This window comes from Carlito syrichta, unplaced genomic scaffold, assembly GCF_000164805.1.
Source record: "Carlito syrichta isolate Samal-C Ts95f unplaced genomic scaffold, Tarsius_syrichta-2.0.1 Scaffold303102, whole genome shotgun sequence".
In the NCBI taxonomy this organism is placed as follows: domain Eukaryota; kingdom Metazoa; phylum Chordata; class Mammalia; order Primates; family Tarsiidae; genus Carlito; species Carlito syrichta.
In genome coordinates, this window is record NW_007247198.1 from 1 (window position 1) to 24,075 (window position 24,075).

General features: G+C 40.5%; 1 protein-coding gene across 2 annotated transcripts; it reads left to right on the forward strand.

Moving 5' to 3' along the window:
- Positions 1-2,702: 2,702 nt before the first annotated feature.
- Positions 2,703-20,886, forward strand: NIPAL2 (NIPA like domain containing 2). 2 transcript variants are annotated; one of them, XM_021712126.1, is made up of 6 exons: positions 2,800-2,834; positions 4,719-4,807; positions 12,144-12,207; positions 13,298-13,392; positions 14,703-14,809; positions 20,398-20,886. In XM_021712126.1, the coding sequence occupies exons 1-6, from the start codon at positions 2,806-2,808 to the stop codon at positions 20,401-20,403; spliced, it is 390 nt and encodes a 129-aa protein (XP_021567801.1). In that variant the 5' UTR covers positions 2,800-2,805; the 3' UTR covers positions 20,404-20,886. The 2 variants fall into 2 exon arrangements, with proteins under 2 accessions (XP_008055846.1, XP_021567801.1); XM_008057655.1 differs by lacking the exon at positions 20,398-20,886 and having other exon boundaries at positions 2,703-2,834; positions 14,703-16,814.
- Positions 20,887-24,075: the final 3,189 nt, after the last annotated feature.

Genomic DNA, 24,075 nt, shown 5'->3' on the forward strand with positions numbered 1-24,075 from the left:
CTGGTTATCAGAACCAAATTAATAAATAAAATATTTATGGCTCTAATAAGAAAATATCAATGACGATTTAGGAAAATTTTTGGAAGGGGCTATTGATGAAGAACTAAGAACCAACAGAATAAATTTCAAAAATGGGTCAGCACATGCTTGGAAAAAAATGGTGTTATAATGATGAAAAGAATATATGCATATTGTTGATAATTAAGAAAATAGAGAAAGACAAATATAAAAATCTGTGTAATTGCATACTGTAGCACAATACGACAAAGTGGAACTGATACTCTCTGGAATGCAGTTTGCTGATATATTTCAGAAACCTTCACAGTGGCTGTCAACACAGTAATTCCCCTCTGGGTGATTTTCCTAAGGAAATAGGTAGAGTGATACACAAAGATTTATGTTCAGGAATATTCGTCACAGCTTCATTTTTAATAGTAAAAAAATGGATACACTTTAAATATACAAAAGTAGGAAATTGTCTAAATAAGTTGTACATTCATACAAAAGCATTCTTTATAGCCAATAAAATACTTTGGTAAATAGGTTCCAAAGTAGTATATATTTGGAAAACAGGCTCCTAAGTAGCGTATTCCATATGATTCACATGCTGTGATATATTCTTACTTACAGTTAGGAAAATAACTATGTGTCCAAATGTTAAAAATGATTTGGGTTGAGTGCTGAGGTTACAAATGATTTTAGTTTTTCTTTCCAGGATTTTCCACATTTTCCAATTTTTTTAAATGAACATGCATAGTTTTATAGATTTTTAAAAAATGAGTTTAAAATTTATTCATAATCCCAGTGCTAGAAATAACCATTGACAGTATCTTGATGTCATTTCTTCTAGCCTTTTTTTCTGTGCATACATAAGTGTTTTCTATTTTTATGTGTACAACATTAGGATGATACCACATTACAATTTTGTATTTCCATCTGTCTTCATCAACCATCCACCCCCTCAAAAAAGAATTAGACATATTCAATACCAGCCTAGAAATAGCTTGCAGAATTAAAATAAATAGTGATTAATCATTTGGCATTTGTACATGCTTTAAAAATATAATGATTAACTGTAAAAATTGATTGTTTTACAACTTAATGAAAACTCTAGTGTTGTTCTGTGTTTAAGTATAATTTAAAATCAGATATGTGGGTAAATTAGATGACCTTTAAGGTCCTTTGCAATTCTGAGGTTCCGAGACTAATGGGCCAGTGTGTTCAACGCCTTCTCCATTAATTGTCCCTTTGGGAAACCTGGCTGCTCAGACCACAAGACCAACCACATTGTGCTCTGATTTCAGGCAAAGTGTTTAGAAGGAAATCAAGGTCCCTTAAGAGCTAGCCTACAAATTTAAACCATCAGGTGACATACAGATCTCTACAGATATTTAAAATTCCTAGGTTACTAAGATGTGACTATTGCCATAATCAGTCAGAAATATGCAAAAGGATCAGGTTGAAAGACATTTTAAGATGGAGAGGGACCTGGTTGTGAGGTTCTCTTTGTTCAGATTGGGAGTCTGTTTTTAGAATTTATTGTCAGATCTCCTCTATTGTTTATTATTTTTACCCAAGATAAAATGCCTCATTTGGAAATATGTCCTAGTACCCCTCAACTTAAAGTGTATTTTCAGTTTTTGGAAAAGGAAATTATAGGAGGTTCTTCCTAGTTGGCCATAATTTGCTGTTTTAAACATATTCATATAAAAGGAAGAAAGCTCAGATATGTTATGACCAGGTAGATCTGCAGCAACAAAGGGAATATTTCTCCTTTACATTGCCTTTGACTTAGAATTATTTGATTTCATGTAAAAACTACTTTTTAACTTTCTGTGGGTTTTAGCTAAATTATGGGATTATTTACAACAGTAATTTCAAGGGACGTAAGACAGAAAGCAGTATATTCTTCCTACAGAAATGTGGTTTTACCATTACTCTAGTGATAAAAACTTTCAAACTCCTTTTTCTTAATTGCTATTCCGAACCTATGAGAAGTTTGTTCTCATAAGCAATGGATTCCTCTTTAGCCTAGAAAAAAAACAGATACTGCTTATGTAACTCTTAGATGTATAGTTGGCTTTGAGAAATGAATACTCAGCTCTGATCCTGCTTCCAATTATTGTCTTTGTCAAAAAATATTTTTAATGAAACTTCTAAGCATCTACTAACAAAAAGGCTCATACACAGACTTAGTGCAACTCACTTGATCCTAATCAGAAGGCTGAGAAGTGATGACTTGGTACAACTCTTAGTAAAGTTTCTTTTCACTTTCCAGTCTTCTGACCTATTTGTTTTAATTTTTTTTAGGATAGTTTAATATTTTCCCATGAATGTTACATGGACAATCTGACTTTTCTTATCTTCACTTCTTCACCTGTCCCATCTACTAGTAATTAGAACCTCTGCCACATTCTTTCAACAGTTATAGCTAAAAAATAAGCTTCTTGCTCCAAAGATTTAAAAGTACCCAGTCACACAGCAGATCTTTAGCTGATTTAAGTGAATTTCAAGTCCAGCACAGCTAGAGCAACAGGCCTACTGCTTGATCAATGTCATGTCCTCCCCTATACCTCTCACACCTGTGTTCATTCTTAAAGCCTAATTGGTGTATTTGCAACTCTGCACGTAAACATAAGATATTTATCCGTAATTCTGTGTCAAATATGTATTATGTGTTTTTTGTTTTCTTTTTCAGCTTCATTGACTGTTATTTCAGTAAAAGCTGTCTCAGGCATGATCACTTTTTCTGTGACGGATAAAATGCAGCTAACTTATCCCATCTTCTATATCATGTTTATCATCATGGTAGCATCTTGTGTTTTCCAAGTCAAGTAAGTTAGCTTCTACATACTCACTAATCTTTCAACATTCCTGCACTTCTCGAAGCATTCATCTTTATTGGCTTCAGATGACAATTAAAATTAGCTCCGACTGATTTCTAAGAGTAGAAGGGCCTATAGCTTATCCTCAGCCAACATGCCTTGCTTTGTCCTTTGCATCCAATAATGAGTTTTTACTGAGCATTGCCTTCATGTCTTGTGAGTTCTAAAGTGCAGCCCTAATCCAGCTAAGTGTGCTTTGATACTTTCCTGATGCTCTTCTGCTTGTAATTAATATCCATCATACACAGGTTGTCATTAGCAATAAATCAAAGGGGCAGGTCTACATCCAGGATTTCATTCTAAATATAGGATATACATGAACCTTTCACCTTTATTTCTTAGCTCATGCTCATTAATTGCCCAGAGATGGACGAAACCAGACGTTTGGCCGGAGGGAAATCCTTTCCCCAGAACTTTGCATCTTTGGCCAGAATTTTCTTCGTACCCCTGGGATTGCAGAATGATTGTTTTATGTTTCTCTTGGGGCCTAATAGTGGTGACATGGAACATTTTTAATTTCTGCTCTTCCTGCCCCCCCACCCCCATCTGCTCCAATCACTTCCCCTCCATTTCACATTGGGATTCTGCCTTTGTCTGCTAGGCTTTCTTGAGTCAACCCGAAAGTTTTCTGTCTACCCCAAAATCCTATGCAAAAAGCACCATTCCTGTGTTAGCTGGGAAATCAGAGCTCATACTCAGAACAAGAGTGCTTCTTTCTGTAGGTGTTAGAAGTAAAGGCTAATTGGTATAATGAGCTGAATCTAGGACCTGCTTCAAAGTCTGTGGTGAGTTACTGCAGAAACTCAATGTTTTGTTATTTCCTTATAAGATTGAGTATGTTTCTAATACTTGAACCTTGCTATTTTGTTTCTTTTCTTTTTCTTCTTCTGAATTAATTGTTACTGCTACAATATCCTTTGGGATTTGGTGATGAGTGTCATTATCTCTATACCATGCTTTATAAACTTGGACAGCAGACACAAATGAAGGTCAACTATATCCTATTACCCTTATTTCAGTTCCTGCACCCATCACACTGTAGAACTGTGGTTCTCAGAACCTGGTTGTCCATTAAAACTACCTGAAGACATTTGTTTATACACATGCATGTATGTATACCTACATATGCCTGTGTGTGTGTAAGTGCACACACACACACACACACCCCTACCCCTGGGTTTTTCCCATAATGTTTTTTTCTTCAATTGCTCTAGAGTAGGACCTAAACATTAGTGCTTTCTTTCTTAAAGCACCTGAGTAATATCAGCACAATTCACCACTTTGAAAAATAGTCTAGCCCTTGACAGACTATTGTGCAGTTATGGGAACCTCAATTCACGTTGGTGGCCAGAGAGAGACGCTGAGCTCCCACATGTGCTCTGCAGCTGGAAGGCTGAGCATTGTTTTAGAAACATTAAACATTCCTTTGCTTCTCCATCTTCTTTCTTGGCACGTGGCATGTCAATGGATAGCTATACTATTCCCCAGATATGATATTTAACAGATTCTAGGATCTATCCTAATGAATCGGCCCCAGTGTGATACTGGTCCAGCAGCTTGAATCACTTCCAACTCAAACTTCTGTGGCCTCGGAATATGATTAATTGCTTTTCATTGTTACTGTTGTTGGTTTAAACAGACCATAAAACCTGACATCTGATCTCATACATCAGATGCACATGAGCTATGACTGCTGATTGGAAATGCCCTTGCACTGCACTTCCTTCTCCTTTGTAGTTGTAGCTAAAGAACATGCATTTCTTGGAGTGATCGTGAACTTATTGCTGAGGTCTCTGAAAGCCAGAGCCGCTCAGTAAGTGCCTTCTGCTCTAGGTTCCTGAATCAAGCCACGAAACTCTACAACACAACGACGGTGGTGCCTGTTAATCATATTTTCTTTACAACCAGTGCCATTACTGCGGGTGAGTTTGGGTATTCTATATATAGTTAGTAGTTCCAAGCATAAATGAAGTTTGTCTCAGAGTAAGTGAGAGAATCCAGGAATGTTTAGCTTAGAAGGAACTGCACAGCCTCCCTGTGGTGTCTGAATCTCCCCCATGACATCCTCTAGGACAGGTTGTTCTTTGTATGAACGCTCCCCAGGGCTCTGCCTCCCTAGTCGGCTCAGTCCTGTTTTGGATCACTCTCATTATTTGGAGAGTTCTGATTATTAGGAAGTATTTTCTCACATTGAAGGTGAAATTCGTTTCCTTGAGAACTCAATACACATATCCAAGTTCTGTTTTCTGGAGTCTTTCCCTTGCCAACCCCTCCAATAATCACAGTGGCTTGAGTCTTGTCTCTGGCCCAGACATCTCCAATTCCATTAAGTCTTCCCTGTGTCCCCTTCAGTAGCTTGATTGGAGAGTAGGGTACAACATTGAATTCCGTGTACCATATGAAGGCTTGACAGACAAGAATTAAAACTATTATTTTCACTGTCTGGACTCTATTTTTCTACTATTTTTCTGTCTGGACTCTATTTTTCTACTATTGCAGCTTACGTTTTTATGAACAATTTTCAAAAATATGACAGACATGATGGTGTTAAAACAAAAACGTATCACTTTGAAACTTGGTCCAAACCAAAATATAGTAGATTCAAGCATATCATTTCTAAATTTGGTACTGATATGTTCTAGTTCATTGACTTGTATGATGTGTTTGCCACCTTCTTGGGAGTTCTCAGTATATGTACACTGGAAGTAATTCAGAATTATCTGTTTCCTAATCGTCACATCTTTTTTATTTCATAGAAAACAATGTGACTGTCAGTGAGCAATTTTTAAAGTAATGAATGAATTTTCTGTTTCACAAAATTGAAACTTATATTTAAAGAAAAAGATTAGGCCGGGCGCAGTGGCTAATGTCTATAATCCCAAAACTTTGGGAGGCCATGGTGAGAGGATTGCCAAAGCCCATGGGTTTGAGATCAACCTGGGCAATTTGGCAAGACCTCATCTCTACAATAAACCAAAAAATTAGTCGGGTGTGGTGGTGTATGCCTGTAGTTCCAGCTACTTGGAAGGCTGAGGCGGAAGGATCAACTGAGCCCAGCAGGTCAAGGCTGTGGTGGCCGTGAGTGTGCCACTGCACTCCAGCTTGGGTAACAGAGTGAGACTCCAACTCAAATTTAAAAAAGAAGAAAGAAAGAAAGAAAGAAAGAAAGAAAGAAAGAAAGAAAGAAAGAAAGAAAGAAAGAAAGAGGATTATATCCCATGACATTTAATTTTTTTCCTTTAGTATTTTATCCTTGTTAATAAAAGAGAGAAAAGATTGCATATTGGTGTGTCCTCAAACTATTGGAAAAGGAAATAAGGCTGAAAAGAGTTATAGGAATAACACACAGCCTAGTCGTTAATATTAATGTGAATAAAGAATGTGGCCGGGCTCGGTGGCTCAGCCTGTAATCCCGCGCCTTTGGGAGGCTGAGGTGAGTGGATTGCCTGAGCCCGCGGGTTCAAGACCCGCCTGGGCAGCGAGACTTCATTTTTACAATAAATCAAAAAATCAGCCGGGCGTGGTAGCGCATGCCTGTAATTCTGGCTACTTGGAAGGCTGAGGCGAAAGGATCGCCGGAGCCCAGCAGGTCGAGGCTGCGGTGGCCGGGAGCGGCCACTGCACTCCAGTCTGGGCGACAGAGTAAGACTCCAACTCAAAAAAAAAAAAAAAAAAAAAAAGAATGTGGTTGCCCAGAGGTGAAGATTTTCTAGGAGGACCAACAGGGCTGGGTGTTTGTTCATACTCAGCATACAGAGTAACTGATGAGTCAGAGAGTCTAAGACCTTCCTCTGATGTTACCGGAGAGTGGAATGGACGAGGCTTCTTGATTAACTTCTCCTCTCTGCCTCCACAAAAATGTATAGATTCCATATTTTGCCTACTAAATTAGTGAAGTTTACATTTGTTCTTTTTATTGCAATAGCCAATGCTGATCAGGCTACTGTATCCCAGGCACTCTCACGGTCTGGGACGCAAGGTACCAGCTGCCTAGAACTGAGTTTTCTAGTTTTTATCAAGAGCCTAAAAGTGTTTCTGCTCTTTGATCCTACAGTTCAACAGTTAAAAAAAAAAAAAAGCCTGACTGAAAAATGGGCAAAGGACTTGGATAGATGCTTCTGCAAAGAAGATACACAATGGCCAACAAGCATGTGAAAAGATATTCAACATCACTAATCATAATGGAAATACAAATAAAAACCACAATGAGATATCATCTCACACCCAACAGGATGGCTACTGTTATCAAGAGAAAATAACAGGTGGTGGTGGGGATATGGAAAAACTGAAATTTTTGTGTACCGTTGGTGGGAATGTAAAATGGTGCAGCCATTATGGAAACAATATGACAGTTCCTCAAAAAAAATTTTAAAAAGAATTACCACATAATCTAGCAATTCTACTTCTTGGCATTTATCCAAAAGAATTGAAAGCCAAGTCTTCAAAAGATATTTATACACCTATGTTCATAGCAGCATTATACACGATAACCAAAAGGTGAAAGCAACCCAAATGCCCATCAACAGATAAATGGATAAACAAAATGTGGTACATCCATGCAGTGGAATATTATTCAACCTTAAAAAGGAAGGAGATTCTGACACATGCTACAATGTGGGGGAACTTTAAGACCATTATGCTAAGTGAAATAAGCTACTACAAAAAGAACATATTGTATGATCCCACCTGTATTAGATATCTAAAGTAGTCAAAGTTATAGAAACAAAAGAGCAAAATGGTGGCTGGGGAGAGGAGGAAATGGGAAATTGCATAATGAGAATAGAATTTCAGTTTTACAAGATGAGAAAGTTCTGGGAATTAGTTGTACAATGGTGTGAACTACCTAATACTACTGAACTAACTATAGAGTTTTTTTTTTTTTTAGTTTTTTTTTTGTTGGAGTCTTACTCCATTGCCCAGACTGGAGTGCCGTGGCCGGCTTATGGCCACCCCAGCATCAACCCGCTAGGCTCAGGAGATCCTTCTGCCTCAACCTTCCAAGTAGCCAGAACTACAGGCGCATTGCTACCATGCTAATTTTTTTGATTTATAGTAGAGATGAGGTCTCACCAAGTTTCCCAGGCTGGTCTCGAACCTGTAGGCTCAGGCATTCCTCTCACTTCAGTCTCCCAAAGTGCTGGGATTACAGGCTTTACATGATTTTTTAAAAATATAAATCAGATTATGTTTTTTACCTGCTTAAAATCCACTGCACCCACCCTACAGTTGTTTTTAATGTTTCTACTCTAAAAGAGAAATTCCACTTCTAGAAACCCATTCTAAAGACAATAAAATTTCTAAAATACCAGGAAAACTATATACAGTTATATATCATTTTATTATACTTTGCAGTGCATGTTTTACAAATTGAAGGTTTATGACAACCCTGCACTGAGCAAGTCTATGGAAACCAGTTTTCCAACAGCATGTTTTACTTTGTGTTTCTGCATCACATTTTGGTAATTCTTGCACTATTTCAAATGTGTCATTATTATTATATCTGTTATGGTAAACTGTGGTCAGTGATCTTTGATGTTAAAATTTTATTTATTATTTATTTATTTATTTAGAGTCAGAGTCTCACTCTATCACCCAGGCTAGAATGCAGTGGTGAAATCACGTCTCATCACAGCCTCCACCTCCTGAGCTCTGCTTCAGCTTCCCAAGTAGCTGCTACTACAGATGCACCCCACCACACCCAGCTAATTTTTTTTGTTTTTGTAGAGTTCAAGGTCTGGCTATGTTGCCCAGGCTGGTCTCAAACTCCTGGGCTCAAGCAATCCTCCCACTTCAACCTCCCAAAGTGCTGGAATTACAGGCATGAGCCCCTGATGTTGCCATTGATTGTTTTGGGGTGCCAAAAACTGTGCCCATATAAAAATGGCAAACTTAATTGATAAATGTGTGAGTTCTGACTGTTCTGCAGACCAAGCACCACTCCCACCTCTCTCTCTCTCTCTCTCGGCCTCTCTATTCCCTGAGATACAACAATGTTGAAATTAGGCCACTTAATAATCCTGCAATGGCCTCTAATTGTTCAAGTGAAAGAAAGGGTCAAACAACTCTCACCTTAAATCAAAAGCTAGAAATGATTAAGCTTAATGAAGAAGGCATGTCAAAAGCCAAGACAGGTTGAGCAAGGCCTCTTGTACAAAACAGTTAGCCAAGTTGTGAATGCAAAGGACAAGTTCTTGAGAGAAATTAAAAGTGCTACCACAGTGAACACATGCATGAACATGAACCAGGCTTATTGCTGATATCGAGAAAATTTGAATGGTCTAGATAGAAAATCAAACCAGCCACAACATTCCCTAAAGCCAGAGCAAAGCCCTAATACTCTTCAATTTTATGAGGTGAGGAAATGACAGAAGAAGAGTTTGAAGTTGTGAGAGGTTAGTTCATGAGGTTTAAAGCCATCTTCATAGCATAAAACTGCAAGGTAAAGTAAAGCAGCAAGTGCTTGTTGAGAAGCTGCAGCAAGTTATTCAGAAGATCCAGCCATAATCATTGATGAAGGTAGCTGTACTAAACAACAGAGTTTTCAATGTAGACAAAATAGCAGAAAATGCCATCTAGGACTTTCATAGCTAGAGAGAAGTCAATATCTGGCTATAGAGCTTTAAAGAACGGGCTAACCATCTGGTTAGAATCCAGTGCATCTGGTGTTTAAGTTAAAGCCAATGCTCATTTACCATTCCAAAAAATCCTAGGGCTTTTAAGAAGTATACTAAACTTACTCTACCTGTGTTCTACAAATGGAGCAACAAAGCCTGAATGACAGAGCATCTATTGACAGCATAGTTTACTGAATATTTTAAGCCCACTCTTAAGACCTACTGCTCAGAAAAGATCCCTTTCAAATGTTACTGCTCATTAACAACGCACCTGGATACCCAGTAGCTCTGATGATGAATGCTGTTTTCATGCATGGTAACAAAATATCCATTCTACAGCCCATGGATCAAGGAGTGATTTCGACTTTCAAGTCTTATTATTTAAATGTATTATTTCAGAAGTATATTTTGGGGATCAGCAATCGCTGGGCACTGCCAGGGGAAGGAGGGAGGGAAGAAAGGAAGGAGAGAAGCGGGGAAGCACATAACAACACAAGGAATACCTCATCCCAAACCAGGGGAAGTGAGAACCAGTTGGTGGCCCAAACTTGACCTGCATGCAGCTACTTGTGTAGCTAATCCTTACTTGTACCCCACATCTCTGTAATAAAATAAAAATTTTAAAATAAAATAAAATAGATGCATTTCATAAGGCCATATCTCCATAGATTGTGGTTTTCATTATTGGATGGATCTAGACGAAGTAAATTAAAACTTTCTGGAAAGGATCCACGTTTTATGATTCATAGGAGGAGGTCAAAATATTCACATTAACAGGAGTTTAGAAGTTGATTCCAACCCTCATGGTTAACTTTGAGGAGTTCAAGACTTCAGTGGAGGAATTAACTGCAGATGTGGTGGAAATCGTAAGATAACTAGAATTAGAAGTGGGGCCTAAAAGTGTGACTGAACTACCGCAATCCCATGATCCAACTTGAATGGGTGAGAAAGTTGCTTTTTATGAGTGAACGAAGAAAGTGGTTTCTTGAGATGAAATCTACTCCAAGGGAAAGTGCTGGGAACGTTGTTGAAATGACAACAAAGAGTATCGAAGATTCCATAAATGTAGTTGATAAAGCAGTGGCAGGGTTTGAGAGGATTGACTCCAATTTTGAAAGGAGTTTTACTGAGGGTAAAATGCCATCAAACTATTACATGCTACAGAGAAATCTTTCATGAAAGGACGGGTCAGTCAATGTGGCAAACTCCACTCTTGTCTTGTCTTAAGAAATTTCCACAGCCACCTCATCCTTCAGCAACCCCTCTGATTAGTCAGCAGATACTAACATCAAGGCAAAATCCTCCAACCAGCAAAAAGTTTAGGACTCATTGCAGGCTCGTATGATCATTAGCATTTTTTAGCAATAAAGCATTTTTGAATTAAGGTATTTATAACATTTTTAGACATAATTCTGTTGCACACATAACAGATTTTAATTTTTATATACACCGGAAACCAAAAAAATTGTGCAACTCACTTTATTGCAATATTCACTTATTGGTGGTCTGCAGCCAAACCTACAATATCTCCAAGGTATGCCTCAGAGTTCACTGCTACTTTATGAAAGAAAAAAATTTAGAAACAACTTGAAATGCCTTTAGAGAAATGAATAACATGAAAACATAAAAATGATTACAAGGAAGTATGTAACAACATAAAAAATGTTTCAGAAATGTTCATTCACTCAACAAATATTCATTAGAACTGAACATGGCTTCTTCCTGTAAGAAGTTCATTCTCTAAGTGAGGAGATAAGGTTAGTACTGAGAAAGCTCCTTGAGAACAGAACTCTGTCTCATTCATCATGGTATCTCCAGCACTTAGAGCAGTTTTTGGCACAGACGCTCAATAAATAAGTGTTGGCTGGCAAGGCTAACCGTCCCCCCCCCCCACACACACATACAGAAATGTAATTCCAGGTGATACACAATGTAAAGATATCTTATTTAATAAAAACTCTATGAATGCTTTGGGGCTTTAGATCCAAAAGAAATTATTGAGACCAATGGGGATTGAAGAAAAATCCTATCAAAATAGATGATGCATCTTTGCTTTCCTTCCCCCAGAAGGGAAGACTGGAAGAAGATGTAAGGGGACTGGGCTGTGGGAAGGGGAGCTGAGGTAGCACTTCAGTTGCTAGAGTGTGATCCAGCGCCTGAGTCTGCATGTGGCCAGGCCAACAGACCCCTAGGCATTGCCAAGAGCAACAGCATGGGCAGCAAGAGCTGGCCCGAGGTGGGCCTAACATGTAAAAGGCCCCAGAATTCACCCAGACTCTCAGGGCAGGCTGCCGACCCCTGACCTAAGCTGCAGGTGGAAAATGCTCGCTAGAGTTTTGTTTTCTTGAATGTTCCAGTGGGACAATCCTGGCCTGGCTAAGAAATCTCTGTTTGCAAATGATACGCCAATTATGTTGATTTTAGCATAACGATAATTGTATAAGGTCTACAAATCTGTGTTCTTTTTGAATAATTTAAAATGTAAGTATAGCATACAAATGTTAAAAACTGAGCTACTGAATGTACATTTTAAGGGTAACTTTACTTAGAAAAAATAATATATTAACATAATTTGTGAAACAATGTGTAGCTATTATAAATGTTCCTACTTCAAAATCAATTTTGTTTTCAATTCCTATTACAGGTATCATATTTTATCAGGAATTTCTTGGTGCTGCTTTTCTCACTGTATTTATATATCTTTTTGGGTGAGTAAATGTCTCAGAGGTAAGGCATGTGAAATTCTATTAGTTTTATAGGGAATTTTTGGCATTGCACCTGAGGTATAGAAAATTGAAAAATAATATAAGAAACATCAGTTTCCTGTACTCCTAAGAGGAACATATTTTTTAACTTGCTGCACACAGGGCTTGGTGTCTTTGGCTTTGTGATTTAGATATCCTTCTGAGGGTTCTGAAACACTGGGGATTTTCAATTTCAGCCAAAGTCGAGATACATCTACTGGTCCTTATAGTCACCTTGCGGCCTTTTTGTATATCAGACCTGCCTCATCCTGGGGAACCCCTAGATTAGATCTCAATTAGAGAACTACAATCCCTCTAGGGTCACCCAAAATATAAGGCCAAGACGGGCAAGCCGCTTGCTTTGGACATGATAACATCAGGATGGCAGCATCCCTTTCTTATGTCAGAGTGTCCAGCTTGAACTCCCCTTAGAGATTTGGTGGCTATCGTTGCTAGCAGAACTTTGACAGTATACTGCCAGGGCATAGGCACCTCCATCGGCTCCATGTGGCACCCCATTAATGCTTAGCCGCTTCTTAATCTGATATTCAGCATAACCATTGTTTTGCAAACTTAAGCCTAGACTATTTTCAACGTAGGAAACCATCTATCTTAAAAATTCAATTTCATAAGATTATTTGGGCAAGGCCAAACTTCTGAGGTCTGGAAATTATGACTACTCTTATGGCCAAGGACAATTAGATTTCTTAGAAAATTAAAGAATAAATTATTTTTTCACTCGTGTTGCATGCCAATAATGAGTCTGGGCATGCATGGGTAGAAAACGAGACCTAGCGTCTACCCAAAGGGTTTAGAGCCTGAATTAGCCCCCAGATGGTAAAAACCTGGGACAGAAAGTTATTGGAAACTGTCCAAGTCTTGGTTCTGGACGCAAATATTATTGGCTACAGCAATGAAGACAAGTTCTAGGCAGCTTACCATGAGAAACTGGATGAACAAAACCAATGGAATTCATGTCATCATGTAGACGATAGAGCTCAGTTACTTAATACCATGAACTGTTTCATGTTCTTTAATAACATTATTCTTACAGGTGTTTTCTGTCATTCCTTGGCGTGTTTTTGGTCACAAGAAATCGAGAAAAGGAACATCTGCAGCAGTCTTATATTGATCTTGGAAATATTCCTGGTAAAATTATATATTATTTAATTTATCATTGAAAATTTTATCTGTATAGGTTAGTAACTGCTGGTATTGTTTTGGGTGGCAAGTTAATGTAAAACATAACTCTTACTCTCAAAAAATATAGTGATGATGATGAAACCAAAGGTAATGTTTTAAGTGTAGATGTTAATAATGTTATTGAGTGTCAGTTTTGCACAGAACACTGGGATATAAAAGAACTGGCCATGTTTTCTTGACTTGGGTGATTTGGAGGATTTCCTTTTTGGGGCTTCCTTAAATTTGAAAAGGATAGGGGAAAGAGTGAGACTGACTACTAACGGCAGACCCCTGCCTCCTGGAGAGCCATTGGTGGAGGAACATCAGAGGACAGAAGGCTAGGCAGCTAAGGAACATTATTCCTGGGGAAGCCTGAGGTGGCTTGTGCACTGTGGGGCATCCTGGTCACCAGAACATCAGTAGCTTCTTCGCCGCCTTCTCACCTCACTAATCCAGATTGAGCTAACACGCATCCTCTTTCCCGTTCTCACTGAGAAATAACATGCTTAGACATGCAGACAAGAGAAGCAAAGTCTGTGTCCTCACCTCCTCCCCTACCTACCCACCCCCAGCAGTCTCCAGCTTTAGTAGGAATTTGGGAGGACAAGGGTGGAGATGTTATCACAGCTTCCTCCACCATTCTTTTAGCACCATGCCCTTGAAACAAAAACAAGTAAAGCCCATCCCTAAGAGAAACGTGGCCCTATGAGATGAAGTCTGTGTCCTCTGTGCCATTCGAGCCATCTTTTCAGTCAGGAACATTTGATGGCATCCACAGCAAGGGTGTACATGAGAGATGGCTTGCATGGTTAGAGGTTCTTTGGTAGGAAATAAAGTTTGAATATTTTTAGCTCTATTTTTTTCTTTCATAAAGCCCCATATATAGGCGCAGTAGTAGCTTTAGAAGCCACTATTAAAAACTATTTTTTGTTATATAACTAAACGTGGAAAAGAAGACAGAACCCTGGGAGAAAGGTTTGAAGATGAGCAACTGCCTCATGTGAATCTCTGGACTGAGCCAACCTGATTTCCATGCCCCCATGTGGATCCTGCAGGCTGGGGGAGGTGACTGTCTCACAGAGACAGTGCACACTCACATAGCTCATGACATGGAGATCTGTGGGCCTTTTCTTCTTTGATATTTATCTCTTCTTTTAAGAGGGTGACCACATATATTAAAAGGGAGGATAAAATGTGGCCTCAATTGAAGAGAAATTATTAAGACTTATTCTTCTGTAAGAACTCAGAAGATTTTTTTATGATTATTATCTCCACAGGGAAGCAAATGTTGGACAAAATACAACCAGATTCAAATAGCTTATCCTATGGAACTCTGCCTGATGGAAGTGACTCAACAAAGAGCCAAAGTGGAGAGAAGAAAGAGGTCTGAATGCCGAGAGGGATGGCTGTTGGCCTGTTATTCGATACCACCTTTTTAAAAAATTGCACATGTTCAATTTGTGTCAGCAGCTATTTGATGCTGACATGTGCTAGTGTTCGCCTCGGTCCCTTCCCCCACCTCAGTGTCCATGGACAGTGAGGGCCTTCCTAAGCTTTGACAGTCTAATGTCTTCATGGAACGTAATTTAAAGTGTCCCCCACATGCCAGCCCTCTCCCCCGTGATCATCTAACCAGCTCAATCTTCATCTGAGCCTGGCTGCTCAAGCAGGAATGTTGCACAGAAATGTACATTTGCAGTTTGGCCACAGAACACATGGGTTGCTTCTCCCACATGGCTTACAGTGTCAGTTGCTTCACTTTAAAAAGACACGTTAGCCCCCACAGCCCTGCTCCTCAAAGAAAGGCTTAAGCGCATTCATTCTTTTCTAGGACACTTTTTATCAGGCTCCCCATAAAAAGCTCACCTTTCTAGTCCTGAATTAGAACAGCCAGTCATCTTTTCTGAAAACTCATGCTATCAAAATCCTCCTCTGAAAATTAAGGGTCTCTTTTAAATTAGAATTTATACATGGCATTCTGTGACAGTGTATATCAAAGCTAAAGGACATTGGCCAGTAGACTTCTTAAGCATAAGAAAAAGAAAATATAAGAATTAGGACTGTGCTTGCTGCTGCAGCACTTATACTAAAATTGGAACAATACAAAGATTAGCATGGCCCCTGCACAAGGATGACAGGTAAATTCATGAAGCATTAGGAAAGAAAAAAAGAAGAATCAGGGCCAATGTTTATTCTTCAATAAAAATGTAAATTGGTGTCATTTTCTTCAGCTGCATGATTCTATTATACTTGAAACTGAAGGAAAATGTCATCCCTTGTGTCTTTATGTGTTATTTGTTATAGATCTCATCAAATGGGTTTATATGTTCTAATGCTCAAAACGAGTCTCAAAAAAAAAATCACCCTTAAGTTCTTAGTGATATTTTCACTACACACCTTCTTCCCCAAGTCATTATCTCAAGCTCTGTAAATTCTTCTAGGTAAAAGGAGAGTTATGGTTAGAGAACTAGATTTAGCCACTTAAATCTGTAGACATAGAACACAGCCAGGTGGTCAGATCTGAGCCTCGAGAGAAAGCCTGAGTGCTTCTATGGCCTGAATGACTTTTCTGCTGCAATTCATCACATATCTACTAAGACATATTTGTAAGTAGAATCCACAATAATGTCTGTTATTTATGATCTACATATTTAAATGAGAAGAAAAGACGTAGTCTTCATTGTCACCAACATCAAATATCCTTAATGACATTTTGAAATCGCCAGATCCCTTCTGACATGTCTGTCCAATATTGTTCCAGCCAACTGTCTTGCATGTATGTAGGCTGTTTAACTCGGAGCTATGGAAACTGTAATCTTAATGGCTTCAGGTCTTATTGTTGTTCTTTGTCATAACCTACACTCCTGACCGGACTGGCCAAGCCTGGCCGCAAAGGAGAGAGACTTGAATTCATCACCAATGTATGAAAAATAACCCAGAGCCCATGCCTGGCTCCCAAACTCCTGGTATCAATTCTTCCCATTGTGGAAAGTGTCCCATTCATTCAGATAACACAGTCATAATTTATGGCACATTGTACTGAATTGGTCCAGCATGTTGGCACTGGGAGGCTCAGCTGAGAAATGTGTTTGGTGCCTTAAACTACAGATTTCTGGTGACTTTTAAAACTAGTTTCAAAGATTGGGAAAACAATTAGACTGAAGAATTTTACCTCAAGTAGGATTACATTCACAGCTATAGTGTGTGGCTTTGAGCATTGTAGATTTTTGTATAGACACAAGCATAATGCCAGTACTTTAATAGCCACCAACATTTATATTAAAAGTTTTGAAAAATGACACTGGTTTATACACATTTAAGCAATCCGGCAATGCGTTAGAAGTCCAGGGCAGGCATAGTGGCTCATGCCTGTAATCCTAGCACTTTGGGAAGCCACGGCAGGAAGATTGCTTGAGTCCAGGAGTTCAAGACCAGCCTGGGCAACATAGTCTATTAAAAAAATCAAAAAATTAGCCTGAAATGGTGGCACACGCCCATAGTCCTAGCTATTCAGGAGGCAGAAGTGGAAAGATCACTCTGAGCTCAGGCGATTGAGCCTACGGTGAGCTGTGATTGCACCACTGCACTCCAGCCTGGGCAACAGTGAGACCCTGACTCAAAAAAAAAAGTCCAGATAATATATAAACTATATTCATATCTAGTTTTACTTTCCATATTGCTGCTCCAAAGGATGGTGAATAGGAGCTTTAGTCATACCGGCTTGTAAGATTTTTAAAATTACAGAGTGCAGGACAACTAAAGCCAACTAAGTCCTGCTCTTGGCGTTGTGAGTTGGGGACCGTTAGCCAGCACTTGGCTCGTCTGCCTATTTGTCTAGACCAGAGGTAGACAAACTTTTTTTAGTGAAGACCCAGAGTGAACATTTTGGGGTTTGTGTTGTCCACACAGTGTCTGTCGCAACTACTCAGCTCTGCTGCTGTAGCCCAAAAGCGGCCATAGACAATGTGTACACAAATGAGCATGGCTGTGTTCCAATAAAACTTTATTTACAAAAACAAGTGGCCAGCCTATGGCCTATAGCTTGCCAACCCCTGGTCTAGACAGTTCTGTCCTTGCCGTGCAGCTTCTTTCCTGTTGCTTGGACATCAAGAGTTTACAAAAGGACATTACCTGGTTCACAACAAATCAGATACAATGGGAGTGTGGAACCATGTCTTGATATTGAGGATCTTTTAGCTCACATAAGCTATAAATGGAAGTGATGAGTTCATTCTTGAGGTCCAAGTTTCTCTCTTTTGAAGGCAGTGGTTCCTTTGTGAACACCACTAACTATACTGGAAGGGCCTTTCTATCCCATACTACAAGCTGAGAGTAGCTTTGCAGGGGAGTAACGATCACCTCCCATGTAGCAGACTAAAGCAGAGGCCTTTACCATCTGATTGCCTTTCAGCTTAAAAGGTTGCTTGCTCTTTAACTATAATACTTTCATTACCAGAATCACTTGAAAACAAATGCAATAAAAAAATTTCTCAAACAGTGATCCAGAATGTATTCTTCACCCTCCCCCACATCCCACAGACTCCTGGAGACTCTATTCTGTGGCAGCAAAAGAAAGGGAAAAGACAGATTTCATAGATTAGTGCAATTTTAATGCTATGAAAGAGTAATGGTGATAATGTGCAAGTTTGGCTCCAAAGGAAGCAGGTGCAATGGTGGTCATGACTCAGATGGAGAGAAACATCAAGCCAAGTTCCCGAAGCCAAGAACCCTCTTTGTGCTCCTTGTCTCCAAGCACACAGCTCATCCAGGAATGGTGACTGTACACGCTCAGCCACACTGAAGGCTGCCTCATGCTTGCCAATTTAACAGTGATATGACGGACATAAATATAGCAGTTACGAAAATGAACCTTCCCAACACCCTTCCAGACGGCTTCACTTAAACTCCATGGTTGGTTAGAGAGGCAGCCCTTGCAGTGGGCAGCTGCAGGGCTAGTGCACGTGTTTGGCACTGGTGGAAGTGAGTCTTTTAGGGAGGTTGCTAGATAAACACCACACATTTTGAACTATTAGAACAAGATCTCAAAATTGAGCCCAACATAATTGTGTGGGGAATTTAGAGGCTGCTTCTAATCGTTAGACTCATCAACAGTCTGGCTCATATTATGGCCATCTTGAAGGAAAAAAATAAAATAAAATTCCACACATACACAGTTTCCACACAAATATAGACCAGTCTTGGTTTATTAAACGTAGCGTTTTAGCAATTGTGGTAAATGCAGGGGAAGAGCCTTCCCACCCAGGAATTCTTGAGTCTGTTCCCTTTCTCACCAGCCTCAGGGTACCACACAACATGCTATCCTGTGCCAGGAGCGCAAATCAGTTACAGGAGCTGTGGCCCATCCAAGGAAAAGAAAAACTTTTTTTGCTAGAGAGGGAGAAAACTCCTCCTTTATTGTTGGTCCTTATTGAGAGTTAATGAGTCCCAACCGCAATGTAAAAGAGGACTATCTATCCCAATATCAAATAAATGTGGTGTTTCGGGGTGCACCCAGCTAAGCCAGGCGATGCCAAGAGTTTCACAGAGTTCCAGGCAAGATGCAAGATAGTCTCCATGTTCTGGGAAAGAATCTCCTTCCCAGGGAGCTGGCAAGTGCGTAACCAAGAAGGAGCTCTCCATTCCTGGTAGGACCAACACACATGGACCAAAGCCACTTTGCACATTTGAGCTGCTGCTCTCCAGTCACGAGCCAACCCTTCCAGTGCTCACGTATCCCACTTTCAGGGCCTTTCCTTCATGGTTCTAATTTGAAAACCAACCTCAGAAACTTTCTGAGGCTTGGGCTCCCTTCCCTCTGTCCAAAGCACTTCACCTAAACCTTCTAAACACTATCCACAAACAAGGGCATGAATCAGCTCGAGAACTCTTGATCCAAGGACTTGAAGCTTGGGTTATTTGCCTGATTATAGACTATCAACCCAATTACCTCAGACTTAGCAAAGTTCATTAATTCACTCAAGTATAATTGACCACCTGCAATTTTCAATGTAGTGTGTGTGTGTGTGTGTGTGTGTGTGTGTGTGTGTGTGTGTGTGTGTGTTTAGAGGAGTTTTGGTGCACAGCAAAATTGAGCAGGAGGTATAGAGAATCCTCCATCTACTCCCTACCCGCCCACACACACAGCCTCCCACATTATCAACATTCCCCACCAGGGTGGTACATTTGTTACAATGGATGAAACTACACTGGGGTGTCATTATCACTCAAAGTCCCTAGTTTACATCAGGGCTCGTTCCTGGTGTTGTACGTTCTATAGGTCTGGACAAATGTATAATGACGTGTACCCATGGTTACATCACACAGAGTAATTGCACTGCCCTAAAATTCCTCTGTGCTCCCCTTCCTAACCCTTGGAAACTACTGATCTTTTGTCTCCAAATTTTTGCCTTTTCCAGAACATCATATGTTGAAATCGTATATGTAGTAATATATGATAGGCTTTCAGATAGGCTTCTTTCACTTAGTATGTCAGTCCATTTTTGCAGTACTATAAGGAAATGCCCGAGATTAGGTAATTTATAAAGAAAAGAGGTCTATTTTGGCTCATGGTTTTGCATGGCACCAGCATCTGCTGGGCTTCTGATGAGGCCTCAGGAAGCTTACAGTCGTGGTGGAAGGAGGAGAGGGAGCAGGCGTGCCACCTGGCAAGAGAGCAAGCAGGAGAGTTAAGGGAGTGGTCAGGCTCTTCTAAACAACCAGCGGTTATGTGAACTAACAGAGTGAGAACCCACTCATTACTGTGAAAATGGCCCTAAGTCATTCATGAGGTATTCACCCCCATGACCCAATCACCTCCCACTAGGCCCTCCTCCACACTGGGGATCACATTTCAACTTCATGAGATTTGGAGGGGACAGCCATACCAACTAGATCATTTAATAATATGAATTTAAGATTCCTCCATGTCTTTTCATGACTTGTTAGCTCTTTCTTTCTTTCTTTCTTTTTTAGGTATAAATTGATTCAGAAGATAGAAAAGCTCCTGGCAGCAGGAGGGAACCCAGAAGAGGGTTGCCCGATAGGTCTTTCCTTGTAAAACTAAGTAGTGTTCCATTGTCTGGATATTTTATTAGTATTAGTATTAGTAGTATTCTATTGTCCAGATGCTTTATTTATCCATTGATCTTCTGAAGGATATTGTGGTTGCTTCCAAGTTTAGGCAATTTAAGGTTATTAGAAATGTAAAGACAAAAGAGACATGAAGACCAGCTCTTCAGGAGCTTACTGTCTAGTCAGAGAAACAACAACTCCCCTTTACTGAGTCCTTGCTATATGCCATATGCTGTGCTAAGTCTTTTACTTGTTTTGCTCATTTAATTCTTAACAATGCCTCCAGCTCGGAAGTCCTTATCCCTACTTCACAGATTAGAAAACCAAGACAAGAGTCAGAGCAGAGGCTAGGGTAAGTCAAGAGAAACCTAAGGTACAAAATTTAAGGAAGCTCATGAAAATCTTACTTGCAGGATAGGTCCTGAGAATGAGTGCCTCCTTAAATTTTGTGTCCTAAGCCCCTCACTGTGTCCTGGCCCTGGCAAGAGGAGTTAAGTGACTTGACCAGTGTCGTTCAGCTGACAAGCAGCAGAACTGGGATTTGAACCCAGGACATCTAACTCTATAACCCACACTCTTAGCCCTAGTGCTAAAATACACTCTATGCTAGAATGTCAAAAATGCCTTAGGAGATGTGAACAGAGGCTCAAAGGAAAGGTCTAGGGGATAGTCTTCAGAGGAATTGGGGATTGTAGTGGGCTAAATGGTGGTCCCAAAACCAATATGTCCTCCTCCTAAGCCTTAGAACCTGAGAATGTGACCATATTTGGAAAAAGGTGCTTTGCAAAAGTAATTAGGTTAGGGACCTTGAGATGAAATCAACCTGGATTACCTGGACAGCACTTAAGTCCAACAACAAGTGTTTTAGAAGAGAACACACAGAGAAGGCCCCATGAAGACAGAGGCAAAGATTAGAGTCCTGAAATCACAGGCCAAGGAATACCTGGAGCCATCAGAAACTGGAAGAGACAAGCAAGAATTCTCCCCTAGAGCTTTCAGAGGAAGTACTGCCCTGCTGACAACCTGGTTTCAGATTCTGACCTCCAGAACTGTGAGAGACTAAATTGCTATTGTTTCAAGCCATCAAATGTGGTAGTTTGTTGTGTGAACCCTAGGAAACAAGTACAGGGTATTGAGCTGGTCTTCGAAGTACATGTAGAATTTGAACAAAGGAAGATATCCCTTGAGCAAAAAAGAGACTGAATGGCTCAAAGGAAGCCTAGTAAGCACCTATAATGTGGGTATTTCACAGAAAGTATTCCACATTTCACAGAAAGGGGAAGATGACTCGGTAAGCATAGAAAGGCAGTCTAGAAGGCCTTGAGTGACCAGCTGTGATATGGTTCAAGAACTCAGGCTAGATATGGGAGGTCAATGATGGCATTAACTTCATTTCTTGGGATGTGAGGTGCACATAAGAACATAATCAGTATCTTTTCAAAAAGTCATTTATCACTGGGAAGCTCACTTGAACCCAGGAGTTCGAGACCAGCGAGACCTCGTCCTTACAAAAAACAAAAAAATTAGCTGGGTGTGGTGACCCGGGCCTGTAGTCCCAGCTACTCAAAGAGGCTAAGGTGGAAGGATCACCTGAGCCCAGGAAGTGGAGATTACAGTGAGCCGTGATTGTGCCTGGGCGACTTGACCAGTATTATTCAGCTGACAAGCAGCAGAGCTGGGATTTGAACCCAGGACATCTAACTCTATAACCCACACTCTTAGCCCTAATGAGACCCCCAAATCAAAAACGAACAAACAAAAAAAACCTCACCAGTCACAATTTAAGGACATTCCTCTGTATCTTCCTTAGGCGTTCATGATCGTATGAGATGGAGTGAGAAATGTTCAAGAAATGATGGCTGAATTCCAGCTTTGCACTTGTGGTCTGCCATATCCCACCAGAAATGACCAGGTGTAGCGGGTAGTGGGGCTATAGGCTGGACAGTGACCTCTGAGATGGCCTCCAGCAAAACAGCTGTGCCCAGAGAAGGGTGTGCTAGACCAGCCAGAGCCTTGCCCTCCAGCGCCTGGATTGCGAGGCATGGAGAGAGTCAAGGAGTTAGGAGGAGGAGGAGCTGGAGCTTGAAGACTTCCGAGACAGGTGTGGAGGCAGAAGCGCCTTGGGTAAGCCAAGGTCAGTAGCTAAAGTTACAGGAAAGAGGGAATTATGAGAGTAAAAGAGCTCAGAGTCAAATCTGTTCACAGAGGAATGAGAGGCAAGAAAATACAAGAGGCCAGGCAGGGTGGCTCACACCTGTAATCTCAGCACCTTGGAAGGCCGAAGTGGGAGGATCACTTGGGCTTAGGAGGTCAAGACCAGCCTGGACAACGTAGTGAGACTTCATCTCTACAAAACCTGCTGCACTCCAGGCTGGCAACAGAGTAAGACCCTGACTCAAAAGAAAAGAAAAGAAATACTATGAGAGAAGCAGAGACTGTGGGAAGGGTGACCAGGAGAGCTGCTGCATGTTGCAGAGCCATGACCAGGGTTCAGTCACAGATATGTGAAGTTCATGGCACTCTCACAGTAACAGCCGACCCCCCTCCCCCCCGCAGCTGGAGAGACTGTTCCTAGCCACCAAAGGGCCTGATTTCCATGGGAGTCGAGTCTCCAGAAGACAATAGTTAGATGGGACTGCTGGCAGCATAAAAGGAAGGAGTGAAGCATTTGAGGAATGTTTCATGAAAACCAGGTGGACATTCTTTCCAGTATCCACATTTCAGTGAAGAGCTGTTCATGAGAGCCCACAAGCAGTCGAAGTCAGTCTTCAAATAGAAGACAGAAGAGGGTGGGCCCAAGAGAATGACCAGGAGTCCCTGGTAGATCCCAGGCTTAATCTTAGTGAGCATTAAAAACCCGTGATTTTTAAATGTATGTATACGGGGGGGGGACCCAAAAAACCCCGAATTTATTTATAAAAAACTATGTATTTATTTTTACATGTTTAAGCTTCAGTCACCATCAAAGTACTCTCTGTTTGATGCAATACACCTACCGAGATGCTTTTTCCACTGCTCAAAGCCATTTTTGAACTTGTCCATGTTGGTGCCTTTTCGTGCTCCTGCTGTTTTTTGTTTCACCTCTTCCTCATCCGCAAAACATTTCAGTTTGAGGACATTTTTCATCTGTGGAAACAAAAAAAAGTCACTCTGGCTGAGATCTGGTGATGGTGAACAGGGTCAAAAATTGCTGGACACTCAGTGCAGTGTGGGCAGGTGCACTCGTAAATTACTCATCATGAAATGGGCAGACACATTGAAAGAACCTCCAAAAAGTAGGTCACTGAAGCCGAACACAGCCTCTCACGACAATGCTAGTTGGTACACTGATGCCGATGAGTTCTGAGAACACTTACCTAGCAGGGAAGCCTGTACTACAAGGGGTCTGCATTCAAAATATAATTCCAGGGTTTTTTGGGTCCCCTCTCATGGAAGACAGGAGAAGGTGGACTCAAGAAAATGACCAGAAGTCCCTGGGAGATCCCAGGCTTACTCTTAATGAACATTAAAACCCTGTTATTTTTTAAATGTATGTATAGGCCTAGGAGTGGTGGCTGAAGCCTGTAATCCCTACACTTT

Excerpts from the sequence above, each read along its gene's own strand:
- NIPAL2 (XM_008057655.1), top strand. The coding sequence starts at position 2,737 with ATGATCACTTTTTCTGTGACGGATAAAATGCAGCTAACTTATCCCATC. Across the intron at positions 4,808-12,143 it reads AACCAGTGCCATTACTGCGG|GTATCATATTTTATCAGGAA; the intron begins GTGAGTTTGGGT and ends TTCCTATTACAG. Across the intron at positions 13,393-14,702 it reads TGATCTTGGAAATATTCCTG|GGAAGCAAATGTTGGACAAA; the intron begins GTAAAATTATAT and ends TTATCTCCACAG.